The sequence below is a fragment of the Pongo pygmaeus genome, chromosome 17 (genome assembly GCF_028885625.2).
Source record: "Pongo pygmaeus isolate AG05252 chromosome 17, NHGRI_mPonPyg2-v2.0_pri, whole genome shotgun sequence".
Classification (NCBI taxonomy): domain Eukaryota; kingdom Metazoa; phylum Chordata; class Mammalia; order Primates; family Hominidae; genus Pongo; species Pongo pygmaeus.
The window spans coordinates 25,229,106-25,250,114 of record NC_072390.2 but is presented as its reverse complement, the minus strand read 5'-3'; the positions used below and the strand labels follow the sequence as shown (position 1 = coordinate 25,250,114).

Sequence of the window (21,009 nt, the reverse complement as noted above, 5' to 3'; positions counted from 1 at the left end):
AGGTGGGATATGGCTTTCGTCAGGTTCTTAAAGGATTCTGTGACTCACAAAAGTGGACCAGATATTTCTTCCCATGACCTTTTTTAGCTATTAAATCTGGTTATTCCTTTGCTAATGGTCATCAGTACTTGATAATTTTCCATTTTAAACTAGGAAAGGGGCTCAAACTCTTAGCTGTCTGCTGGGAGCAACCCTCATTGAGAGGCTAGAGGGATACAATGGAGCAGAAAATCTCAAATTCAGTAGTTAAGTGGGTTTATTATAGATAATTCTACATTTTACTCGCAAGGTTAACATGTCCTGTTAAGAATTTTGTTTTGAATTGGTGAGGTGTATTTCTTTTGGTATGTTGTCATTATCTTCAGATAATTTATATTTTTATGTCTAGAAAGCCCACAATCTGTATTGACAATTTATAATCCCTGGTGGGCAGTATCATGAAATGTAAATACTATTTCAGAATTCGTACAACTCTTGTAGAGTTTGTTGATGAAAACTGACCCGCAGTCATTTTAAAAATCAGTTTAAAAAATTATTTTACCTTAGTTTGGATAATTGGTACTTTTTAAAATTGGGGAGAATTAAAATTAAATTAATAAAACATTTAATTCTAAAAACTTACATAATTATGTTATGAAAATACATAAATATGTAATTAAAATAATTAGGCATTCACATTATGGATTAGGATTGTTCAAAATTAAAATTTTGTGACATCTTTTTGTCACGTTACTAAGAAATTGGATCTTTATTTTAATCTGTGCTTGCTACTAATGTTAAAGTCCTAGTCGAAATAGTCCTATAACATTTTACATTTTTAAGTGTTTGTAGTAATTATGGGTTTGAGAATGTTAAGAAATGGAATTTGCCTTTAAGACTTCTAGTTTTATCAGTTCAAAACGTATCTCCAGCCAGCCATTTTGTGGATTCATGTAGTGAAATGGACACATTGGAGTTTTTTGTCTTTACTCTCATACTAGTTTTGTGGTGGAGTTGTTAATCAGATGCTTTTCAAAAAGAAAATGCAAGCACTTGGGGTTGAAGAAGCAGCAAGGGGTATATGTTGTAAATGGAATTAGTTTGACCATATAATGAAACAAGCAGTTCAGAAGATGATACTTTGTCATATGTATGCTTTTTTTTTTTTTTTTTTAAATGCAGACCTGTTAGTTATATTAAAATGCTTTCTTTTCTATAACTGGTTCTCTGCCTTTATATGCTTTCTTCTAATTTTCACCCATTTTTATCTCCTTCCTCTCATCCTAGTTCCAAATTTTTATTTATTAGAAAATATTTTACTACTAACAAACTTTAAGCATAGCATAAAATCATTTTACTTCTTAGGGCTTGAAATAGGTGTCTTTTAATGACTTTGCCTTTGTAAAATTTTAAAAGACGTGCTTATTCTTATTTAAGATTGAAATAAAAGAGAGCCTTTATAATTGTCTTTGATTCCAGCCTTCTAGCTTTTTAAAAAAATACATAACTTTAAACGAATTGTTTTCAGAACGATTTAAAATTACTTTTGGAATACTTAGAACTGTGGTTATTGTTCCCAACTGGAACATGTTTTTATCTTCTTCCTCCAAATTAACAGGTATTTATTTTGTTGTCCAAATTAATCTGCGTAATTTTTCTTCAGGCTTTTCTTCAGCAAAATGGATCAGCCTTTTGGGTTCTTTGTTTTGTAATTTTATGTTGTTTGGGTGCAGAACCAAAGCTTAAAAACTTTGTATCTAGAGCATATGGCATAATAAACACTTAACAAATACGTGAAATACAGTTGTAAAGTTCATAGATCAAAAGTTTCATAGTACTTTTTTGATAGAAATCATACATGTTTATGGTAGAAATTTTGTGAAATACAGGGAATGAAGAAGAAAATACGACTTGTTTTTTAAGTCTACCACCTGGAGAAAGGCAGTGTTAGTAGCCATTTGGGATATTTATGCCTACAAATGTCAGCACTTAATTAAAATTGAGGTTATATACTTTCAGTTTTGAATCCTTCGTTGTTGAGAATCCAATTAAATTTTGTTTTCTCTTTGATTTTTAAACTTTACAGGCCCCTTCACAGATGTAGTCACTACAAATCTTAAATTGCGAAATCCATCGGATAGAAAAGTGTGTTTCAAAGTGAAGACTACAGCACCTCGCCGGTACTGTGTGAGGCCCAACAGTGGAATTATTGACCCAGGGTCAACTGTGACTGTTTCAGGTAGCAGATCATGTTCTGAATTTATGTACATTTGAATTTTGACGTTTTATGATTATGTTTTTGTTTAATAAGGTTTCATCTGGAGGGAGGGAAATAATTCGTATATTATTCTGGTTTTGCCTTTAAAGGTGTCTTGTTATAGTACTATGCAAGCTGTTTCAGAAAATTTCCCACTCTCATCTTCTGTGTAGGGAGTGTGGTCAGTTTATCAGAAATTATTGTCAATTACAAACTTTATATTTAGTCTTTATTTCTACAGCTAACCGCTACCTTCTCTGCCTTTGTTATTTTATCTTTGAAAAATTATATCATTTTTCTGATGGGTCATTCTCCTTCAGATCATGATCATATTACACATTGCATGCAGCTATAGAAGTGTCATAATTCTTTTGCTTAAAAAGGTGCAATTCCACTTTTTTGCCTACTCTGTCAAATCAGATGAGTCTTTATGCCTTTCATTGTAAATGTCAACAGTGTCCTGTGTGTGAAAAGTTTATTTTTATTTTACTACTCTCTTATGTGTTTACTTGTCAAAGAAGTATGCTTGCCATATATGGATTGCTTACTCCTGCTATGGAGTCGATACTGGTACCATACCTAATGCCCCCTATAAACTGTTTCTTTCTTTCTCAGTCCCTCTGACTTCACTAATATAGCTGAGAAATAGGAAATAGGAAGTAAATATGAGAACTTATATGGTCCCATGTGTTTTACTTTGGGGAGAACCTCTCAGGCCGCATTTACTCTTTCTTTACAGCAGTACTTCTCAACTCCCACTATGTGCTGTAATAACAGGGAGCAGGAACACACATGGATTCATCTCTCCCAGATTGGAATCTCTAGGAGCATGGCTTAGAAATGTGTACATTTAGGCTGGGCGCGGTGGCTTATGCCTGTAATCCCAGCACTTTGGGAGGCCGAGGCGGGTGGATCACGAGGTCAGGAGTTCAAGACCAGCCTGGCCAAGATGGTGAAACCCCATCTCTACTAAAAATACAAAAAAAATGAGTAGGGTGTGGTGGTGGGCGCCTGTATTCCCAGCTACTTTTGGGAGGCTGAGGCAGAGAATTGCTTGAACCCAGGAGGCGGAGGTTGCAGTGAGCCAAGACTGCACGAGTAAGACTTCGTCTCAAAACAAACAAACAAAAAAAGTGTACCTTAAAAAAAAAAAAAGCCTGGGTGATCTTGATAAGTAATCCTAAGATACTATAATAATTCCGTATCAGTTTTCAAGTCCACAGCAGAATTGGGTACAGAGAGAGAGAACCCAGGGTAGGCTCATTGAGAGAGTGTTTAGAGGTGGACCCTGACTGCAAAGGCCATGAAGGACAGACCATAGAGTTCTTGGTGACACTAAATCTTCCCTCAGCAGGTATAGCCAAAAACCTCAAGAGCTAGGAAAAAGATGTTTTAGTGAGTCTTGTGGTAAGGAGGCCTGGGAGGAGTGCTTTTCATGTTTCTTTGCTAAGTCTAATTCATCAGTTCCTGGGAAAGAGAGACGGGAAATAAAGATGAAGGAATGAATGCATGCACTCTGGATGTTGCTGCTTTTTACTACATCTTTAAGCCTTTAGCACAATTAGAAGAAGAGAGAATTCTTTCTTTTTTGAGACAGTGTCTTGCTCTGTTGCCCAGGTAGGAGTGTAGTGGTGTGATCTCAGGTCACTGCAACTTCCGCCTCCTGGGTTCAAGTGATTCTCCTGCCTCAGCCACTCGAGTAGCTAGGATTACGGGCGTGCGCCAACATGCCTGGCTCATTTTTGTATTTTTAGTAGAGGCAGGGTTTCACCATGTTGGCCAGGCTGGTCTCGAACTCCTGACCTCAAGTGATCCGTCTACCTTAGCCTCCTCAAATGTTGGTATTACAGGCGTGAGCCACTGCACCTGGCCAGAAGATATAATTATTTCAATCCACATGGCTAAAAATAGTTTATTGGTACAAACAGTTATATCCCTAGGAATCCATACAACTATGCAGAAGGACTTTTTCTTTGAGGGGCCTAGATTGCTGGTTTCTGTGTATTAATATTTCTTGAGAAAATAACGTATCAAAGCACTTTCTCCCACAGAAACCTGGCTTATTAAAACCTTCAGACAAACTGGTTACTGATTACGCAAACATGCCCTTGGATTGTTCTACTTCAATTAGAATTTGGCTTTTCCAATTTTTAGTGTAGTGTATTTCCATTTACAGTCACTCAAAGCTATGCTTCTTCCAGCAACCTTCTCTGATTAATTCTCTGTACTACATGCTCATCTCTTTTTCCCTGTGTCCCTTTGACGCTTTGTTTTTTGAGTTTGCTTCAATTTGTGCACATTTTTATATGTTTTTAAGATCGTCTTTGTCTTGTTATGTGGTCTGCAACCTAAATTAGAGTATAACTGCTATAAACTTAACCATGTTGTAAGTTTTCGTTTTATTCACAAATTTTTGGTTCATAGTGATTAGCTTATAATCATTACTCAGTGAGGGTTGCTAATGGAATTTTATTTAGCTTAAGCTGTATTCTGAGGCATTTTATTCAGTACATTTCCTGCTGCTGTGTATTTGGCCCCTTGAAAAAGTTGTCTTAACCTTGATAGCAGTTAATGGACTTCTCAGACACACCTTATGAATAAGACTTTATTACATTAATTATTATTTCTTACATTTATTTACCCGTGTTTATCTTTTTGAAAGTGTGGAGATATATCTTAGAAATAATCTAAAGTTAGGGAAATAATTTCTATAATACTATGTACATATTTTGTGTAACTGTTGATTCATTCTTTATATAGTCTCATATTGGACTCATGTTACATAAATTTAGCATGACTTACAACCACATGGAACCTTAGAAAAGTTAAAAGATGGGAAATTATAAATGCTTAAAAATTGCTCATGCCTGTAATCCCAGCACTTTGGGAGGCTGAGACGGGCGGATCTTGAGGTCAGGAGATCGAGCCCATCCTGGATAACATGGTGAAACCCCGTCTCTGCTAAAAATACAAAAAAATTAGCCGGGCATGGTGGCAAGCACCTGTAGTCCCAGCTACTCGGGAGGCTGAGGCAGGAGAATGGCGTGAACCCGGGAGGCGGAGCTTGCAGTTAGCTGAGATTGCGCCACTGCACTCCAGTCTGGGCGACAGAGCAAGAATCCGTCTCAAAAAAAAAAAAAAAAAATGCTTAAAAATTTTGAATGTTATTGAGACTGTAGAATAAATTTTAGAACTCAGGAGGCTATATGGTTTCCTTGTGTACTTTTGTTTTCTTAGAAGATTTAAATAAATTCATAAACTCTGAAATAGATGTTTATTTAAAATACATTTTTGAAAAATTAATTATATTAAAACAACATATGGGCCGGGTGCTGTGGCTCACGCCTGTAATCCTAGCACTTTGGGAGGCTGAGGAGGGCGGATCTCGAGCCCAGGATTTTGATACCAGCCTGGGCAAAATGGCGAAAACCCTTTCTCTACAAAAAATACAAAAATTAGCTGGGCATGGTGGCATGTGGCTATAGTCTTAGCTATTTAGGAGCCTGAAGTGGGAGGATTGCCTGAGCCCAGGGAGGTTGAGGCTACAGTGAGCTGAGATTGCGCCACTGCGCTGCAGCCTCAGCGACAGAGTGAGACCCTGTTTTAAAAAACAAAAAACAGATGGTAGTGAGGTTTTAAGTTACTGAGTATTTCTCCTTTAAATATCTCAGTTGTATAATTTTAAATCAGAAAACACTAAAATGAAGCCTAAATTCATAAGTAGTTTTAATAACATATTTAATCTGAGCTTATAGGCATTATAGTTAATGTTGGCAAAGTTTTGAAAATTTTCACAAGCTGAGTTTAGAAAGGGCAAAATCATAGATTCATATTTAATTTTTAAATGCAATTGTTTATTTTGTTGGTTGTGGAAAACTTAGTAAATTAGAAAGACAGACAATTTAAAAATACTTGGGATCCATTAAGTTGATTCTGGATTCTTAAACATTCCAGTGTTTGGTTTCTTGAACCCTTCTTGGTTTTTTTAAAATTTGCATATTTGTGAAGTAATAGGAATGATACTATTGCCAGATACTGTTTAAGGCAAATCCCAGACTTAGTATAATTTAATCTGTAACTGTTTCAATGTATGTCTTTCAGACATGCAGGAGACAATATAATGTATCCTTTTTTTCTTATTTAGTAATGCTACAGCCCTTTGACTATGATCCGAATGAAAAGAGTAAACACAAGTTTATGGTACAGACAATTTTTGCTCCACCAAACACTTCAGATATGGAAGCTGTGGTAAGTATAGAAGAAGAATTTATTTTGGGAAGTGGAGTTTAAACTGTGGGTTTTGTTTAGCAGTCAGTAGAAAAATCTTAATTTCTAAAAACTAAAAGTTAAATTTAGGGTTTTAAAAAACTGCCAATTTCTTCATTATAGATAATCCTAACTTAAAGAATGAAAGAATTTTTAAATAGTATTTTTTTTAGAAACAATTTAGAAATGCTGCTACTGGCCTGGTGCAGTGGCTCACACCTGTAATCCCAGCCTTTTGGGAGGCCAAGACGGGAGTATCTCAAGCCCAGGAGTTCAAGACCAGCCCAGGCGACATGACAAGACCCTGTCTCTACAAAAAAAAAAACAAAAAAAACAAAAAAACCACCACCACAAAAATCAGCTGGGTATAGTGTTGGATGCCTGTAGTCCCAGCTACCCAGGAGGCATGGGAGGATTGCTTGAGCCCAGGAGGGGCCACTGCACTCCAGCCTGGGAGACAGAATGAGACCAACTGGAAAAAAAGAAAGAAATGCTGCTCCTAAGAAGAAGTCGTGTGGTTGCTAATGAGATCATCGTGATTTTAATGGATGGTGATAGTAACTCTAGGATTATATAAAGGTTCTGTGACATTAGCCGATAACAATGGCAGGGTGATCAATAAAGAGTGCACCAGTGTATTTCAGCCAAGCCAGGCAGCTTCACTCATCTTTTAGCTGTCCCGTGAGGTGAAACAAACTTACCATGATCATACCTCCTATGTCTCATGTTTGGTTTTGTTTATTTTTAGTGGAAAGAGGCAAAACCTGATGAATTAATGGATTCCAAATTGAGATGTGTATTTGAAATGCCCAATGAAAATGATAAATTGGTAAGTAGGAGAATGTAAAAAAAATTGAGAGCTGTTGAGCTCTCAGTTCCTTTGATTAGTTTTGCTTTTATTTTTTACCTTTGAGGTATGTGTGATATGGCTATTTCACTTCATAAGACTCAGTGGTTAAGTTTTAAAAAACTTGGTATGCCTTTTTTTTTTTTTTTTTTTTTTTAAATAACATTTTGTTTATCCAAGAAGAAAGAAAGACTCACTTTTAGGTCCAGACTGCATCCTGGAGAAGAATCATTTAAGTCTACCAGATTTTTTGTGACGTAAACCACTACAAGTTCTTTTTTAGAATGAGACGTGTATACGTAATTTGAAAATACATATAAATTGCTTTTTGGCCACTGTGTACCAGCAGTTTGGGGATAAATTCACTTACATGGACAGTTTATTCCAGGTTTAGTTATTCCCAGGTATTTTGCTCACTTTTGTTTTTAGTCAAATCCATCTGATTGTATTCTTTAGTAAATAATTATTATGCTGCTCACTCATTAGTGTAAGTCAAATACAATTTGGGGGACTGAGGGATATATTTGTTTATTTAAAAACAAAAAGTAGTCTGTGAATGTACAGAGTGGGTTATAGTCACTTACCTTGTCCTTTTCCCTGTCTGGATTGCAAATTTGAATCTTTTCCTATGGTAAGAGAGACTTGAAAGATAAGTTTTTCTGTGTGTGTATGTGACTTAATACATACAATAATATGGATAAATAGAATGGTTTGGCACAATTTGGTTACAATCTGACATGACTACTGCCTTAATCTGGTGGCCATTTGCTCTATTGAAAAGTAAACATGCAGATTAAATATGTGGGTTCAGTTATTGTGTTCCTCTTTCAGGATAAGCAGAAATGAAAAGGTCTCTGGTAATTAGGTGTTGACCAAATTATATTTTGAATTTTTAAAATGCCTCTTTTAAGTGATTTTTGAGGTATTTGCCATGTGAACACGTATATTCTCTCTGTAAAGTGAGTGTCAGATGGCCTGTGTATGCTTCCCATTTGGAGGTTTTCTTTTTTGCTTAGGCGGAGGGAAGCTAATAGCTTGCCCAGCTCTTACTGTTGAAACCAAGAAAACAAAACAGCATGTTGTCTGGATTGACTTTTTAAAAAATTTGGATATTTTCTCACTGAGAGTTTTATGTCATTTTTTACAGTAATTGGGTCAATGTAAATCTGTCTTCTATCTGGGCTTCTACTATGCTCTGGATAGCACACACTTTGAGATGTGTGAAAAGGGTTGGAACCCCAGGTATTTGATACTGCTGATTAAGAGTAGCTCTCACTGGTTTGGAAACCAAACCAGAAATTGATGGGAATGATATGGCAATGAGAGTTGAACCTCGCCATTTACACATCTTGAGTGAAAAGAGCAGTTATGCCTACCTATTGGTGTAGCCCACAGTTATCCAAGAAAGTAGTTTTGGGTCTGTTTTAGCGCTTGAACAAATACTGAATGGAGTTTCCAGAATCACCTGCGGTGGAACTCGAGCAGGAGTAGTTTGAGCCTGGAACCTTTTCAGAGCAGGTATTACTAGTAACCTAAAAGCTGTTAAGTAATTTCAAAGTACTTTAGAGAACATCTGAGTCTGAGCCTTGATTAGCTAGCTGCAGAATGTATTTTCACTAATTGGATTGTCTGGACTTGTATATTAAATTGTAGGAAATATCTGCTAAAGATAATTTTTAAGATTTGTTTTGAAAAATTTGAAGCACCTAGAAGAGTAGGTAGGAGGAGTACAATGAACCTCTGTGAACTTATGAGCAGCTTTAACAATGACTAATTTGTGGTTAAGCTTATTATATATAAATCCTATTCTCATCTTAGGTATTGTTTAAGGCAAATCCCAGACGTGATATAATTTAATCTGTAACTGTTTAAATGTATATTTTTCAAAGTACTTTAAAAAAGATAAAAGAGTTTTAATGACAATACTGTTACTATGCCTTTAAAAATTTAGTATATCCTTAATATCAAGCTGTCCAGACAGCATTAAAACTTGTCACGAATGTCATTAAAATTTTTTTTTTCTGCAGTGTGTTTGAATTAGATGAAAATAAAGTCCAAATAGTTCTTTTTTTTTTTTTTTTTTTTTTTGAGACGGAGTCTTGCTCTGTTGCTCAGGCTGGAGTGCAGTGGCACAATCTTGGCTCACTGCAACCTCTGCCTCCCGGGTTCAAGCAATTCTCCTGCCTCAGCCTCTCTAGTAGCTGGGATTACAGGTGCACGCCTGGCTAATTTTTGTATTTTTTGTAGAGATGGGATTTTTGCCAGGCTGGTCTCAAGCTCCTGACCTCAGGTGATCCACCTGCCTTGGCCTCCCAAAGTGCTGGGATTACAGGTGTGAGCCACCGCGCCTGGCCAAGTCCAAATACTTCTGTTGGATGATATGTTTCTTAAATCTCTTAGTTTGTTATGTTTCCTCTATCTCTCTCTCTCTTTTTTTTTTTTTTTTTTGCAAATTATTGAATGTTTTTATTATTAAACTAGGTTTGCCTATAGACTTTCCCACAGAATTGATTTTGCTGATTCCATCCTTGTGGTGCCATTTAACCTTTTTTCCCTGTCCCTGGTATTTCCTGTGATCAAAAGTTTGAAATGAGTGGTTCTCATCCAGGGGCAATCGATTGGCTCCTCTGGGGACTGTGCTTGGAAACATTTTTGGTTTTCACAACTGAGAGGTAGGTAAGGGTGCTACAGGTAACCTGTTCAGTGGGCAGAGGCCAGGGTTGCCTTTCAACTTCCTGTGATGCACAGAACAGCCTCCACAACAAAGAATAATCTGGCTTAAAATGTCAGTAAAGTTGAGATTGAGACAGTATGGCCTAGGTCTGTTAATTCATTTAAGATTGTCTGATGGTCATACTCTTGTCATTCCTACTTCATACACTACTTACAATACTTGTGTAAGGAGAAACTTGTGCTTATGTAATATTTGGTTATTCAGTGGTAAAGTTTAAAAAGGCAGAACAAATGCCAAAGTTTCTCTTTAAAGGCGTTAAAAAATGAGTTGGTTTATAAGCATCCCACCTCGTGAAGTACAGTTGATTTTCCACCTTCCATCCTTTCTTTCTTCCCTGCTTGCTTCTATATTGATAAAACTCATGAATTTAAACATATTTGAGTTTTAACTCTTGGTAGTTAATTATTATTATTGGTGCTCAAATTGCCTGGTAAGGAGACTTTTCAAATTGGTTCTTGAGTTTGTTTGACCCTCATAGTTTTTGGTAATTTTCTTGTCTAATGTGGCAAGATTTTTCCAGGTCCAGACCTGGAAAGAAGCTCAGGGCCATTTCAGTGGGAGATGGTATTTCAGGACTACAATCTACCGGGTACCTGTGACAAAATTGATTTTTAATTTTATCAAACTTTCTATTCATTTTTTTGACCAAGGTAAGAGTGGAGGCCCATTTTTCATTTGAAGGTGCTTCTTCAAATGGTAAAATTTTAATGATAAAACTGTGTCAGCAACATATAGGATGATGTGAATCCTTTTATTTCTTGGGGTAATGATTGCATTTTATGGTTGGATTATGTTGGGTAATTCAAAATGTGCAAAATTCAATACTGATCCTGAGAAGAATGGGCAGGTACTTCTATGAACCAGCTGAAGTGGTGTTTCAATATAGCAATACATAAATATAACTTATGACTTTGATGGCTCACTGGCCTTGTCATTATGCTTTTTGATGGATGTTTTTGAGTGTTTATAATTTACATTTCAAGTTTTACACATAAAATGAGACTTAAAGATTGTAATATATCACCATTTCAAATTTATGTAATTCAAACTTGCAAAAATTGTGTTTATACTATTTAGGCTGGAAGTGGCCTTAATTGATTAATGTGTATGTTAAAGAGAGGCTAAAACACAATTGTGTTTTTATAAGGCAGTATTTCCCAGTGTATTAGGTTGGAAGCGTTCTGTAGTCAGGTGAGCTTGGAAAAATACTATAAATGTCTCCAAGAGGAATCACATTGTGTATTTGCCTATTAAAGGCTCTGAGAAAACGTAACGGTAAAGAAATATATTTAACTCAGTATTTTTTTTTTATTTAAAATAACATAATTAGGAAATATCTGATGTTCTGAAAAAATATACTTTGGGAAATACTGTTCCTGCCTAAACTCACTGTTGTAGTATTAACTAACCTGCAGAGTGTACAAGAAATGTTACTTACTGAGAAATGTGTTTAAACTCAGTGCAACCTGGCACAGACCCAACTCCATCTGGGTTGTTAGTTGATTATGTGACTTTCAAGTTAATCAGTTTAATGTTGCATCTCATCTTTTACAGAAAGTATGAAATCTTTAGGTACCAAATCTGAAGTCTTATGATAGTACAAAATATATAAGAAGTTTTTGTTTCTAACAATTAAGGATAAAACCTTTTATATCTATCTAAAGATAAACAAAACACCTCTTTCTTAATATTTTATTCATGTGGTAGTAAGACCCTATTGATAATTGTATCCTGCTGTTTCTAGGTCAATATTTTCTGTAGATGAAGTTGATAAAACTGGTTAAAAAAAGTATCTTTGACATGTTGGTTTCTTTCTAGTATCTAGATAAAATTAGTAGTTAATATTCCTTTTCTTTGTTTAGCATGAAATTTGGCTCTTTGGAAATTAGGGCATTATTGGATAGTGTGATGCATAGATACAGTTTGTTAATTTACTTCAGATGAATTGATAAAATGCTGTATGACGCTGAATCCTGACTTACACAGTTGCTGAAATGACACTCCCTTATCCAAAGAAAATACATTTCTAAATGTGCAAGGTTAACAAAAATGGTTTGAAAACTGTTGGTGATGTATTTTTTAAAAGTATAGAGTAGAAAATATACTTTTTGTCTTATAGTTATGATTGTGATATAGAGAATTCTTTGAGATCTTTCGACCCGTTATTCTTTTAGTTTATTAGTATGTTGTAAAAAGTATGTTAACTTAAGCAAAATCAGTTTAGTTTTTAACTGCGTTGCTGGTAACAACTTAGGATTTAACATAGAACTCTGTGGATGGCATTTGTATTTTATTCAGCTTTATTTATTGTTTAGAGCAGTGGACAAGTTCATAGGGGTTCCTTACACCTTTATTTTTTGTTTCAATATATGCATACATTATTAAATGATCACCACAGTCAAGCTAATTAACCTATCACCTCAGATAAGAACCATTTTTATGGGTCACATTTATTTTAAAGAGTTGATCAAAATTTCATTTTTGGTAGCCAACTTAGAAAAATTTGGTTAGTGTTCAAAGCAGATTCTGCAATAGCTATCACAATTGTTGATGCACTCTCCTCAAATATTGTAGAGATAACAAGTCTTGAACTCTGATTTTTTTTTAGTGTGTCTTAACCTCACTCCCTCACTTCCCCAGCCCCCCTTCCTGTCTCTTTGCAGAAGTATGCTGGTATTTAAGTACTGTATTAGTCTATTCTCACATTGATATAAAGAAATACCTGAGACTGGGTAATTTATAAAGAAAAGAGGTTTAATTGGCTCACAGTTCTGCAGGCTGTACAGGAAGCAGGGCGGCTTCTGCTTCTGAGGAGGCCTCAGGAAACTTCCAGTCATGGTGGAGGGCAAAGGGGGAGCAGATGCCTCACATGGTGGGAACAGGAGCAAGAGAGAGCGAAGGGGCAGTGCTACACTCTTTTGAACAACTAGATCTCATGAGAACTCTTATCATGAGAACAGTATCATGGGGATGGTGCTAAACCATTCATGAAGGACCCATCCTCATGATCCAGTCGCTTCCCACCAGGTTCCACCACCAACACTGGAGATTACAATTTGTCATGGGATTTGCTGGGGGACACAGATCCAAACCATATCAAGTATGTTGTATACGTATACCCCACTTGTTGGAGGATTTTGATCTTTTTATGGATGCTGTTAATTCTTGGGTGTTTACATGTTTGGAACACATGAAAAAAGAGTATGATGTTATTTTGTTGATTTCTTTAGACTTTTTAGGACCTTGATACTGAATATATAAGTAACGAAATGATTGAAGTTTTGTGGTCATCTTATAGGGTAAAAAATGGAGCCAGCTTTAGAAGCACAGTGGCTGAGTCCATGTTTTTATTTTTATAGTTTAAATAAATCATTTATTTGTGATAAAACAATTCTCATTTATTTGAACCATCACTAAAGTATGGGCTACTTTTTGGGAAATAGCCTTCTGATTTGGATCATAGATAAAGTGCCCCAGGAAACTTAGGAACCCTTTTATTTTAGAACAAAAGGACTCAATATTTTTTCCTGGATAACAAGCATAAGCAAATACCATCCTTAAGCACAGTAAGATGTGTCATTACCCTAGTCCTCGGGATCAGCAGGTGTGTGCCAATACATTTCATTTTGTTAATGGCCACTAGTGTCTTCAGTTGAGTTGTTGTCAGTGCTAGTACTGAAAGCCATTCAGCCTGTTCCCTGTATTGTTGACAGCTGGAGGCACATGATACGAAAGCGCTGTTGTACAAAATAGGGTTCTTTGAATTATTAGCTCTGTTTGGATTGTCAGCTCTGTATATACGTAGTGTCTAATTAGTGGTAGTGGTTATTTTTTAAGGATCAAATGTGGTTTTATTATTTTTGAAGTTTTATGACCTATTCAGTTCTTTGTGTTCACTTCTAAAAAATTTTTGAGGCCTTAACTCTGACATTTTCTAAATTTCTTAAATGTATTGCATTTCATTTATGTCCTCCATCTGACATTTGAAGGTGACATATTTCCTTTTTTTTTTTTTTTTGAGACAGTGTCTGGCTCTGTCACACAGGCTGGAGTGCAGTGGCGCGATCTCGGCTCACTGTAAGCTTCGCCTCCCGGGTTCGTGCCATTCTCCTGCCTCAGCCTCTCCGAGTAGCTGGGACTATAGGTGCCCGCCACCACGCCCAGCTAAGTTTTTGTATTTTTAGTAGAGACAGGGTTTCACCGTGGTCTCGATCTCCTGACCTCGTGATCCGCCCGCCTCGGCCTCCCAAAGTGCTGGGATTACAAGCGTGAGCCACCGCACCCGGCCTTGAAGGTGACATATTTTCTAGAAAAAAATACTGATTTTTTTAAATGAAGACTGAGGGGCTGTAAAGAACAGGGATTTCAGGGGTCTTATAAAGACATTTTATGGTTGAATATACATTGTTTTCTGTTGAGACAGAGAACAAATGGGATATCAGTAAGTATAGTTAGGGAATCCCTTTCCCACCTGTTTGTATGATACAGTATTACTTCTATTAAAGGAATTTGAAAAGAAAGAAAGATAACTGTGGACTTAATGGTTATATGAGTCTTTAAGTGTGTTAATTGGCCTGGGATGTGTGTGAGAGAGTGAGTGTATTGGGGGATAGGCTTTAAGTACAAGAGAGGTTTATGAAATTGTTCAGATTGAGTGTTATCAAAGATAAGACATAAAAGTGCTTGTTTTTCAGATTATTGACAATTATTAATTAGTAAAAAACATTAAAAGCCACAAAGAATTAGATACTATTCATTTTAAAACAATGTAAGGCTGGCATAAATTTTAATAAAGTATGTACATTTAATAGGTGCACGTAATGCAAGTAGATTATAACTAATTTTGTTTGGGAAATATAAAAAGCGAGTTCAGAAACTGTACTTTTGCTTTAACATAACTATTATTAGTATTGTTTCTTATGCATTAATGTGTTTTTATAAAGTGTTAATGTTTAGAGCCTAATGCTTTCTGTGTCAGTCATTCCCAATATCATGCAGAAGAAATCAGAGTTTGGTGAGAATCTGAGAATATGTTTCCCATGCCATCTCAGGGTATAACTCCACCAGGGAATGCTCCAACTGTCGCTTCAGTGAGCAGCATCAACAACACAGTTGCAACACCTGCCAGTTATCACACGAAGGATGACCCCAGGGGATTCAGTGTGTTGAAACAGGAGAAACAGAAGGTTTGTTATAGGGAGCTAACAGACTTAGGAGTCTACTACTGTTAATGGTTAAGTTAATGTAGATATCTAGCAGTTAAGTGGTATTGTGAGTGTGTTGTATGAAGTAGATAGAATTGAACTATGCCTAAAATTACAATAATACTACAAAGCACTTAAAAATCATGCACACAAACTATTCTTTTCTAAAAAACTTCTGAACTTAACTAAAATCTGAGTAGTGAGCAGGACAGTATAAGTGTGAACATTATGAAGTTGCTGTAATTGTTTTTCCTTTGAGATTTGGGGAATATACTCTTTTTTTTTTGAGATGGAGTCTCGCTCTGTCACCCAGGCTGGAGTGCCTGGCACAATTTCAGCTCACTGCAACCTCTGCCTCCCCAGTTCAAGCGATTCTCCCACCTCAGCCTCCTGAGTAGCTGGGAGTACAGGCATGTGCTACTATGCCTGGCTAATTTTTGTATTTTTTTGGTAGAGATGGGGTTTCACCATGTTGGCCAGGCTGGTTTCATTAAACTCCTGACCTCAGGTAATCCACCTGCCTTGGCCTCCCAAAGTCCTGGGATTATAGGCGTCAGCCACCACATGTGGCAACCCCACAGTTTTAACAGATTGTTTATACTTTGATTTGGTTTTGCAGATGATATGCATACTAAGGCTTTAAAAAAATTATCTAAATGTTTAATACTTTTTTGTTTTTGTGATTGGGAATTATTTACTTCTGGGAATCATGATCCTAAAGAAACAGTAAATTGGCTGTTTAGAGTGGGAAAAAAAAATTTCAGGTAACCTTGTTACTTAAATCCTGTCTCTTAATTCATAGGTTAAGACCTTAATTCTGCCTCTCTCGGTTTATGACAGTACTCTTGACTTTAGCCTTTTAACTCCCTTTATGTGCGTTTTTATCCATCACTCCTGTTAGTTGTAAGAATGTAGCCCCACGTTTATGTCCTTTATCTGCTTTGTTCTTCCCAAGGCTTCTTTGCAAACTTTTTCTTGTATTTCCAATTCCTAGTTCCCTCTTTTTCTGATTAACCCCTAGTAAAAATACTTGGAATATTAGAACTGAAATTCTGATGGTTAAAAAAGAATACAGAAGTATAGTCATGCATCTCTTAAGGATGGGGATATATATTGAGAAATGCGTTGTTAGGTGATGTGTTGTGTAAACATCATAGAGTGTACTTATGAAAACCTATATATGGTATTGCCTGTTGCTTCTAGGCTACAGACTTGTATAGCCTGTGGCTATACTACAATGGTATTTGTGTATTGAAACAATCTGCACTGAGCTTATTCAACCTGCAGCCTGCGGCCCACACGTGGCCCAGGATGGCTTTGAATCCGGCCCACCTCAAATACATAAACTTTCTTAAAATACTATGAGTTTTTTTTGTGTGATTTTTTTTTTTTTAATAACTCATTAGCTATTGTTAGTGTATTTTATGTGTGGCCCAAGACAATTTTTCTTCCAGTGAGGCCCAGAGAAGCCAGAAGATTGGACACCCGTGACTATACACAGAAAAGGCGCAGCAAAAATATGGCATAAGAGATAAAATTGTATACCTGTGTAGGGCACCTACTGTGAATGGATCTTACAGAACTGGAAGTTGTTTTGGGTGCGTCAATGAATGAGTGGTGAGTGAATGGGAAGGCCTAGGACATTACTGTACACTGTAGACTTTATAAACACTGTACACTTAAGCTACATTTATTAAAATTTTTTTCTTTAATCTTAGCTATCTGTAACTTCGTAAACTGTAAAATTAAATTTTTTGACATAACTTAAAGCACAAGCACAGTGTATAGATAAAAATATCTTTTTAATGTCCTTTTTCGCTTTTTTCTATTTTTTAAATAAGATTTTTTAAAAAACTTCTTTTGTTAAGACTAAGACACAGCACACACATTAGCCTAGGCCTACACGGGGGCGGGATCATCAGTGTCACTGCCTTCCACCTCCACATCCTGTCTCACTGGAATGTCTTCAGGGATAGTAACACACATGGAGCTGACATCTCCTATGATAACAGTGCCTTCTGGAATGCCTCCTGAAGGTCCTGCCGGAGTCTGACTTAGAGTTAACTTTTTGTTTTCATAAGTAGAAGGAGTACACTCTAAAATAAATGATAAAAAGCATAACACAGTAAATACATAAACCTGTAACATAGTCATTTATTGCCAAGTGTTCTGTATTGTACATAAATCATATGTGCATTGCTTTTATATGATTGGAGTACAGTATGTATATTTACATCAGCATCACCACAAACATGGGAATAATGTATTGTGATAAGACCTCACTAGGTAATAGGAAGTTTTCAGTGCCATTATAATTGTATGGGAACACTATCATATGTACGAATCATTGTTGACCAAAACATCATTATACAGTGCATGACTGGACAACACATTGATGGAGGATTACTGCAGATAGGCTAAATAATATAGTGGAAACTGGACAAGATTGGTTTATTGTTTTAGTTGATACATACCTTGACCTTCCAGCTTATTCTGAATTGCAGTGTTAAATATAAGGTTACTATTCATCAATTTACTAAGAGTCACAGCATGTTGAATCCCTCTGGTTTGCTTGTTTCATGGTTCTCAGAACAACCAGTCTTCTCTTTCTCGACCAGTTTGAAGCAGCTCTCAAGAAACAAGCTGTTTTATTGGAGCCAAACCTCACTAATAGAGGTCCTGGATGGAAGCATATACTTAAAAGTTACACCGGCTTAATTTTTTCCATCAGGCTCTTCAGATTGTCACTCCGTGCATGACTCAAACCCCACCCTCCCATCACACTTCCCCCATTACATATACATGTGTAGCATAACATATACATATGTAGCGTATGTATATGTAAATAAATTAGATTTTCTTGCACCTGTTATGTATGTTGACTGGTTTGTAAGGGGCCTAGGTAGTATGTGATATAACTTATTGGGCACACTTTTGAAGTGTGTTTTGGCTTCACTGTATTCTTTGCATTCTATTCTCTTTATGCTCCACATATTGGTTATCATTTCTTCTCCTTTTTGTTACAAAAGCAGTATAACATTTTTAAGAGAAATTCAACAAAAAAGAAAAATCTAATTCTATTTGCTTAGATAAATTCTAATCTAATTCCAAGTCTAATTCTATTAGAATTAGAAAAATCTAAATCTAGTTCCAATCTAGTTATCTTTTTATGGAATGTCTTCTTATGGACATGTTATTTAAAATTTGAAAGAATGGAAAGCTGCCCATCAAATGCTTAACAAAAGTGAAATGTTTAATTTTGGCAAGGCATAGAATGGAATATTTAATGATGTCATTTAATAAAGTAATATAAATAATAGTTTTGTTAATTTGACAAGATTGTGGGAAATGACTTTTTCCCTTCACTCCATAATTTAACATTTTATGCAATGTAAAGAATTTAAAAATAATCAGTTGTCAAGCTTGATGATTCTTTTAGTTTTTTTCTCTTTGGTGTTGACCCCATGTATATCTTTTTTTTCCCCCTTTTGGAGACAGGGTCTCACTCTCACCTGGGCTGGAGTGCAGTGGCATGATCTCGTCTCATTGTAACCTCCACTTCCTGGGCTCAAGCCACCTCAGTCTCATGAGTAGCTCAGATTACAGGTGCACACCACCATGCCTGGCTAATTTTTAAAATTGTTTTTTGTAGAGACAGGGTCTCCCTCTGTTGCTCAGGCTGTTCTTGAACTCTTGGGCCCAAGCAGGCCACCCATCTCGGCCTCCCAAAGTGTTGGGATTACAGACATCAGACATGGTGCCCTGCTTCATCCTGTTAAGTTTTTTGTCAGTTTTCTGGTATGAGTATGATACTTTTTCCCAATTCTTAACCAAAACCTGAAAGTTCTTCTATTGCCATATTGGTGGCCATTGCCACCTCCTTTATAGAGGAAGTCAGTGTGCCAACCTCATTATCAGAAGTTGGATTTGTGCTAGGTTAGAATTTGACCACACTGAAAATCATTTTGAAATGAGTTCTAACTACTATTAAGGAAAAGAATAAGTATTGGCAGGGTAAAATATATCTGAAACAGTTTTTTAATAATAGGGGTGGCTGTTATTAGATTGGTTGGGGTGGGAGAAATTGGGGTGAAGAACAAAAAAGCTAGCAAGAGAAAAACTCAGAGAAAGAATTGAAGTAGGCTTCTTTAAAACGTTTCTTAACTGGGAAGCTTGAAGAAAAATGGAAGAATCTGCGGACAGGTCACATACATACTGTTGTTCATTAGAGCTTCATTATAAATTTTCATTTTTAAATAGATTTTACATGGATTTAGGCATACTAATCAAATCACATCCCCTTCATAAGAATAACAAGTTTGCCCTTTGAACAATCTGTTTATACTTAATATAAAATTGGCAGCTGGGATGGTGTGGTATGTGTGCAGCCTCTGATAAATCTTATAAAATGAGTATTGTGGAATGCCATAAAGTTGATTTTGTAAATGTTTTTGTTAGTTTATAGCTGAATAAAGCAGATTTTACCTAAAATTATTTTAAAGCAAGTAAATTTAATTAAAATGAAAAAAGCTTGTTACACTAATACTGCTACGATGTGTGGTGACATAAATGCTGTTGGAGTAAAGGATGTTGGGGTACTTTAGACAACAGGCTGAAGAATACGTAGGTGCTGTCATAGATGTTTATCTCCAGGCCTTCAACACTAGCTTCAAATGGTTCAATGTTGGTGAGGATTAAGATTTTGGGGCTCATAGTCTTCAAAGCATGCTAAGTGCTACTGTGATGTTGAATCACGTGAATTAAAGCAAACAGCATTACTAAAGATGATAAATTAATAGAAGTTAGCTCTTTTTGGACATGTTTTTTCTTAGGTAGTTTCTGATTTTATTGGAATGATTACGATAATATCCCCCTAGCCCCCAGAACCTTATTTGAATTGCAGAACCAGAGCACGGAAAATGACCTTCAATGGATTTTGTTGACGTCATTCAGCATACTTTCATTGAATACCTACTCTTGACCAAAGTGCTGGTTTTAGGGGTAAATACAAAGAGAGATGGCTCTTGCTCTCTCAGCCTTTGAAGTATTACAGGAAGGAACTTGAACAATAATTATTAAGATACATAATAAAATGCTATGGTAGAGGTACGTGCCAGGGATTATGGGAATAGAGGGAGTGGGCTGGTTGTTTAGACTAATATGACTGCTGACATGTACTGATTTCGGCCTTTTAAAGAGTTTTTCATAAACAAAGATGTAGAATTTATATTGTTATTTGTTTAAAACCTGTAAAGAGATTTGGTTGGTTAAAAAATTCCCAATATCTTTATAATGCAGAATGACATGGAACCTAGCAAAGCTGTTCCACTGAATGCATCTAAACAAGATGGACCTATGCCAAAACCACACAGTGTTTCACTTAATGATACCGAAACAAGGAAACTAATGGAAGAGTGTAAAAGACTTCAGGGAGAAATGATGAAGCTATCAGAAGAAAATCGACACCTGAGAGTAAGTTCTGTTGGTTGAAAATAAATTGATTGAAATGAAGGTATAGGACATGTGAGTGTTATTAGGCCATTTTAGCAATTAGGTTTTAAATTTTTCCTTGGTTAGTTCTTCTTTTCCCCAGTGCCTTTGCTCCCCACCCTACTCCTCTTTTAACAGTCTTCCCATGTTTTCTCATTGCTGCAAGTTCCTTACCTTAGCACACATTCTAATTATTTGTGATCTGGCCTGCACCATTGCCAGCTTCTATTCT

General features: G+C 36.1%; 1 protein-coding gene across 2 annotated transcripts in view; it reads left to right on the top strand.

Moving 5' to 3' along the window:
- VAPA (VAMP associated protein A) overlaps positions 1-21,009 on the top strand; it is a 40,899-nt gene that overhangs the window by 15,896 nt on the left and 3,994 nt on the right. Inside the window, exons 2-6 of one of the 2 annotated variants that reach the window (XM_054460259.2) lie at positions 2,066-2,218; positions 6,381-6,484; positions 7,251-7,331; positions 15,135-15,269; positions 20,586-20,759. In XM_054460259.2, the coding sequence (XP_054316234.1) occupies positions 2,066-2,218; positions 6,381-6,484; positions 7,251-7,331; positions 15,135-15,269; positions 20,586-20,759 (647 nt within the window). The remainder of the gene's footprint in view (positions 1-2,065; positions 2,219-6,380; positions 6,485-7,250; positions 7,332-15,134; positions 15,270-20,585; positions 20,760-21,009) is intronic. The other variant, XM_054460260.2, reaches the window with a different exon arrangement.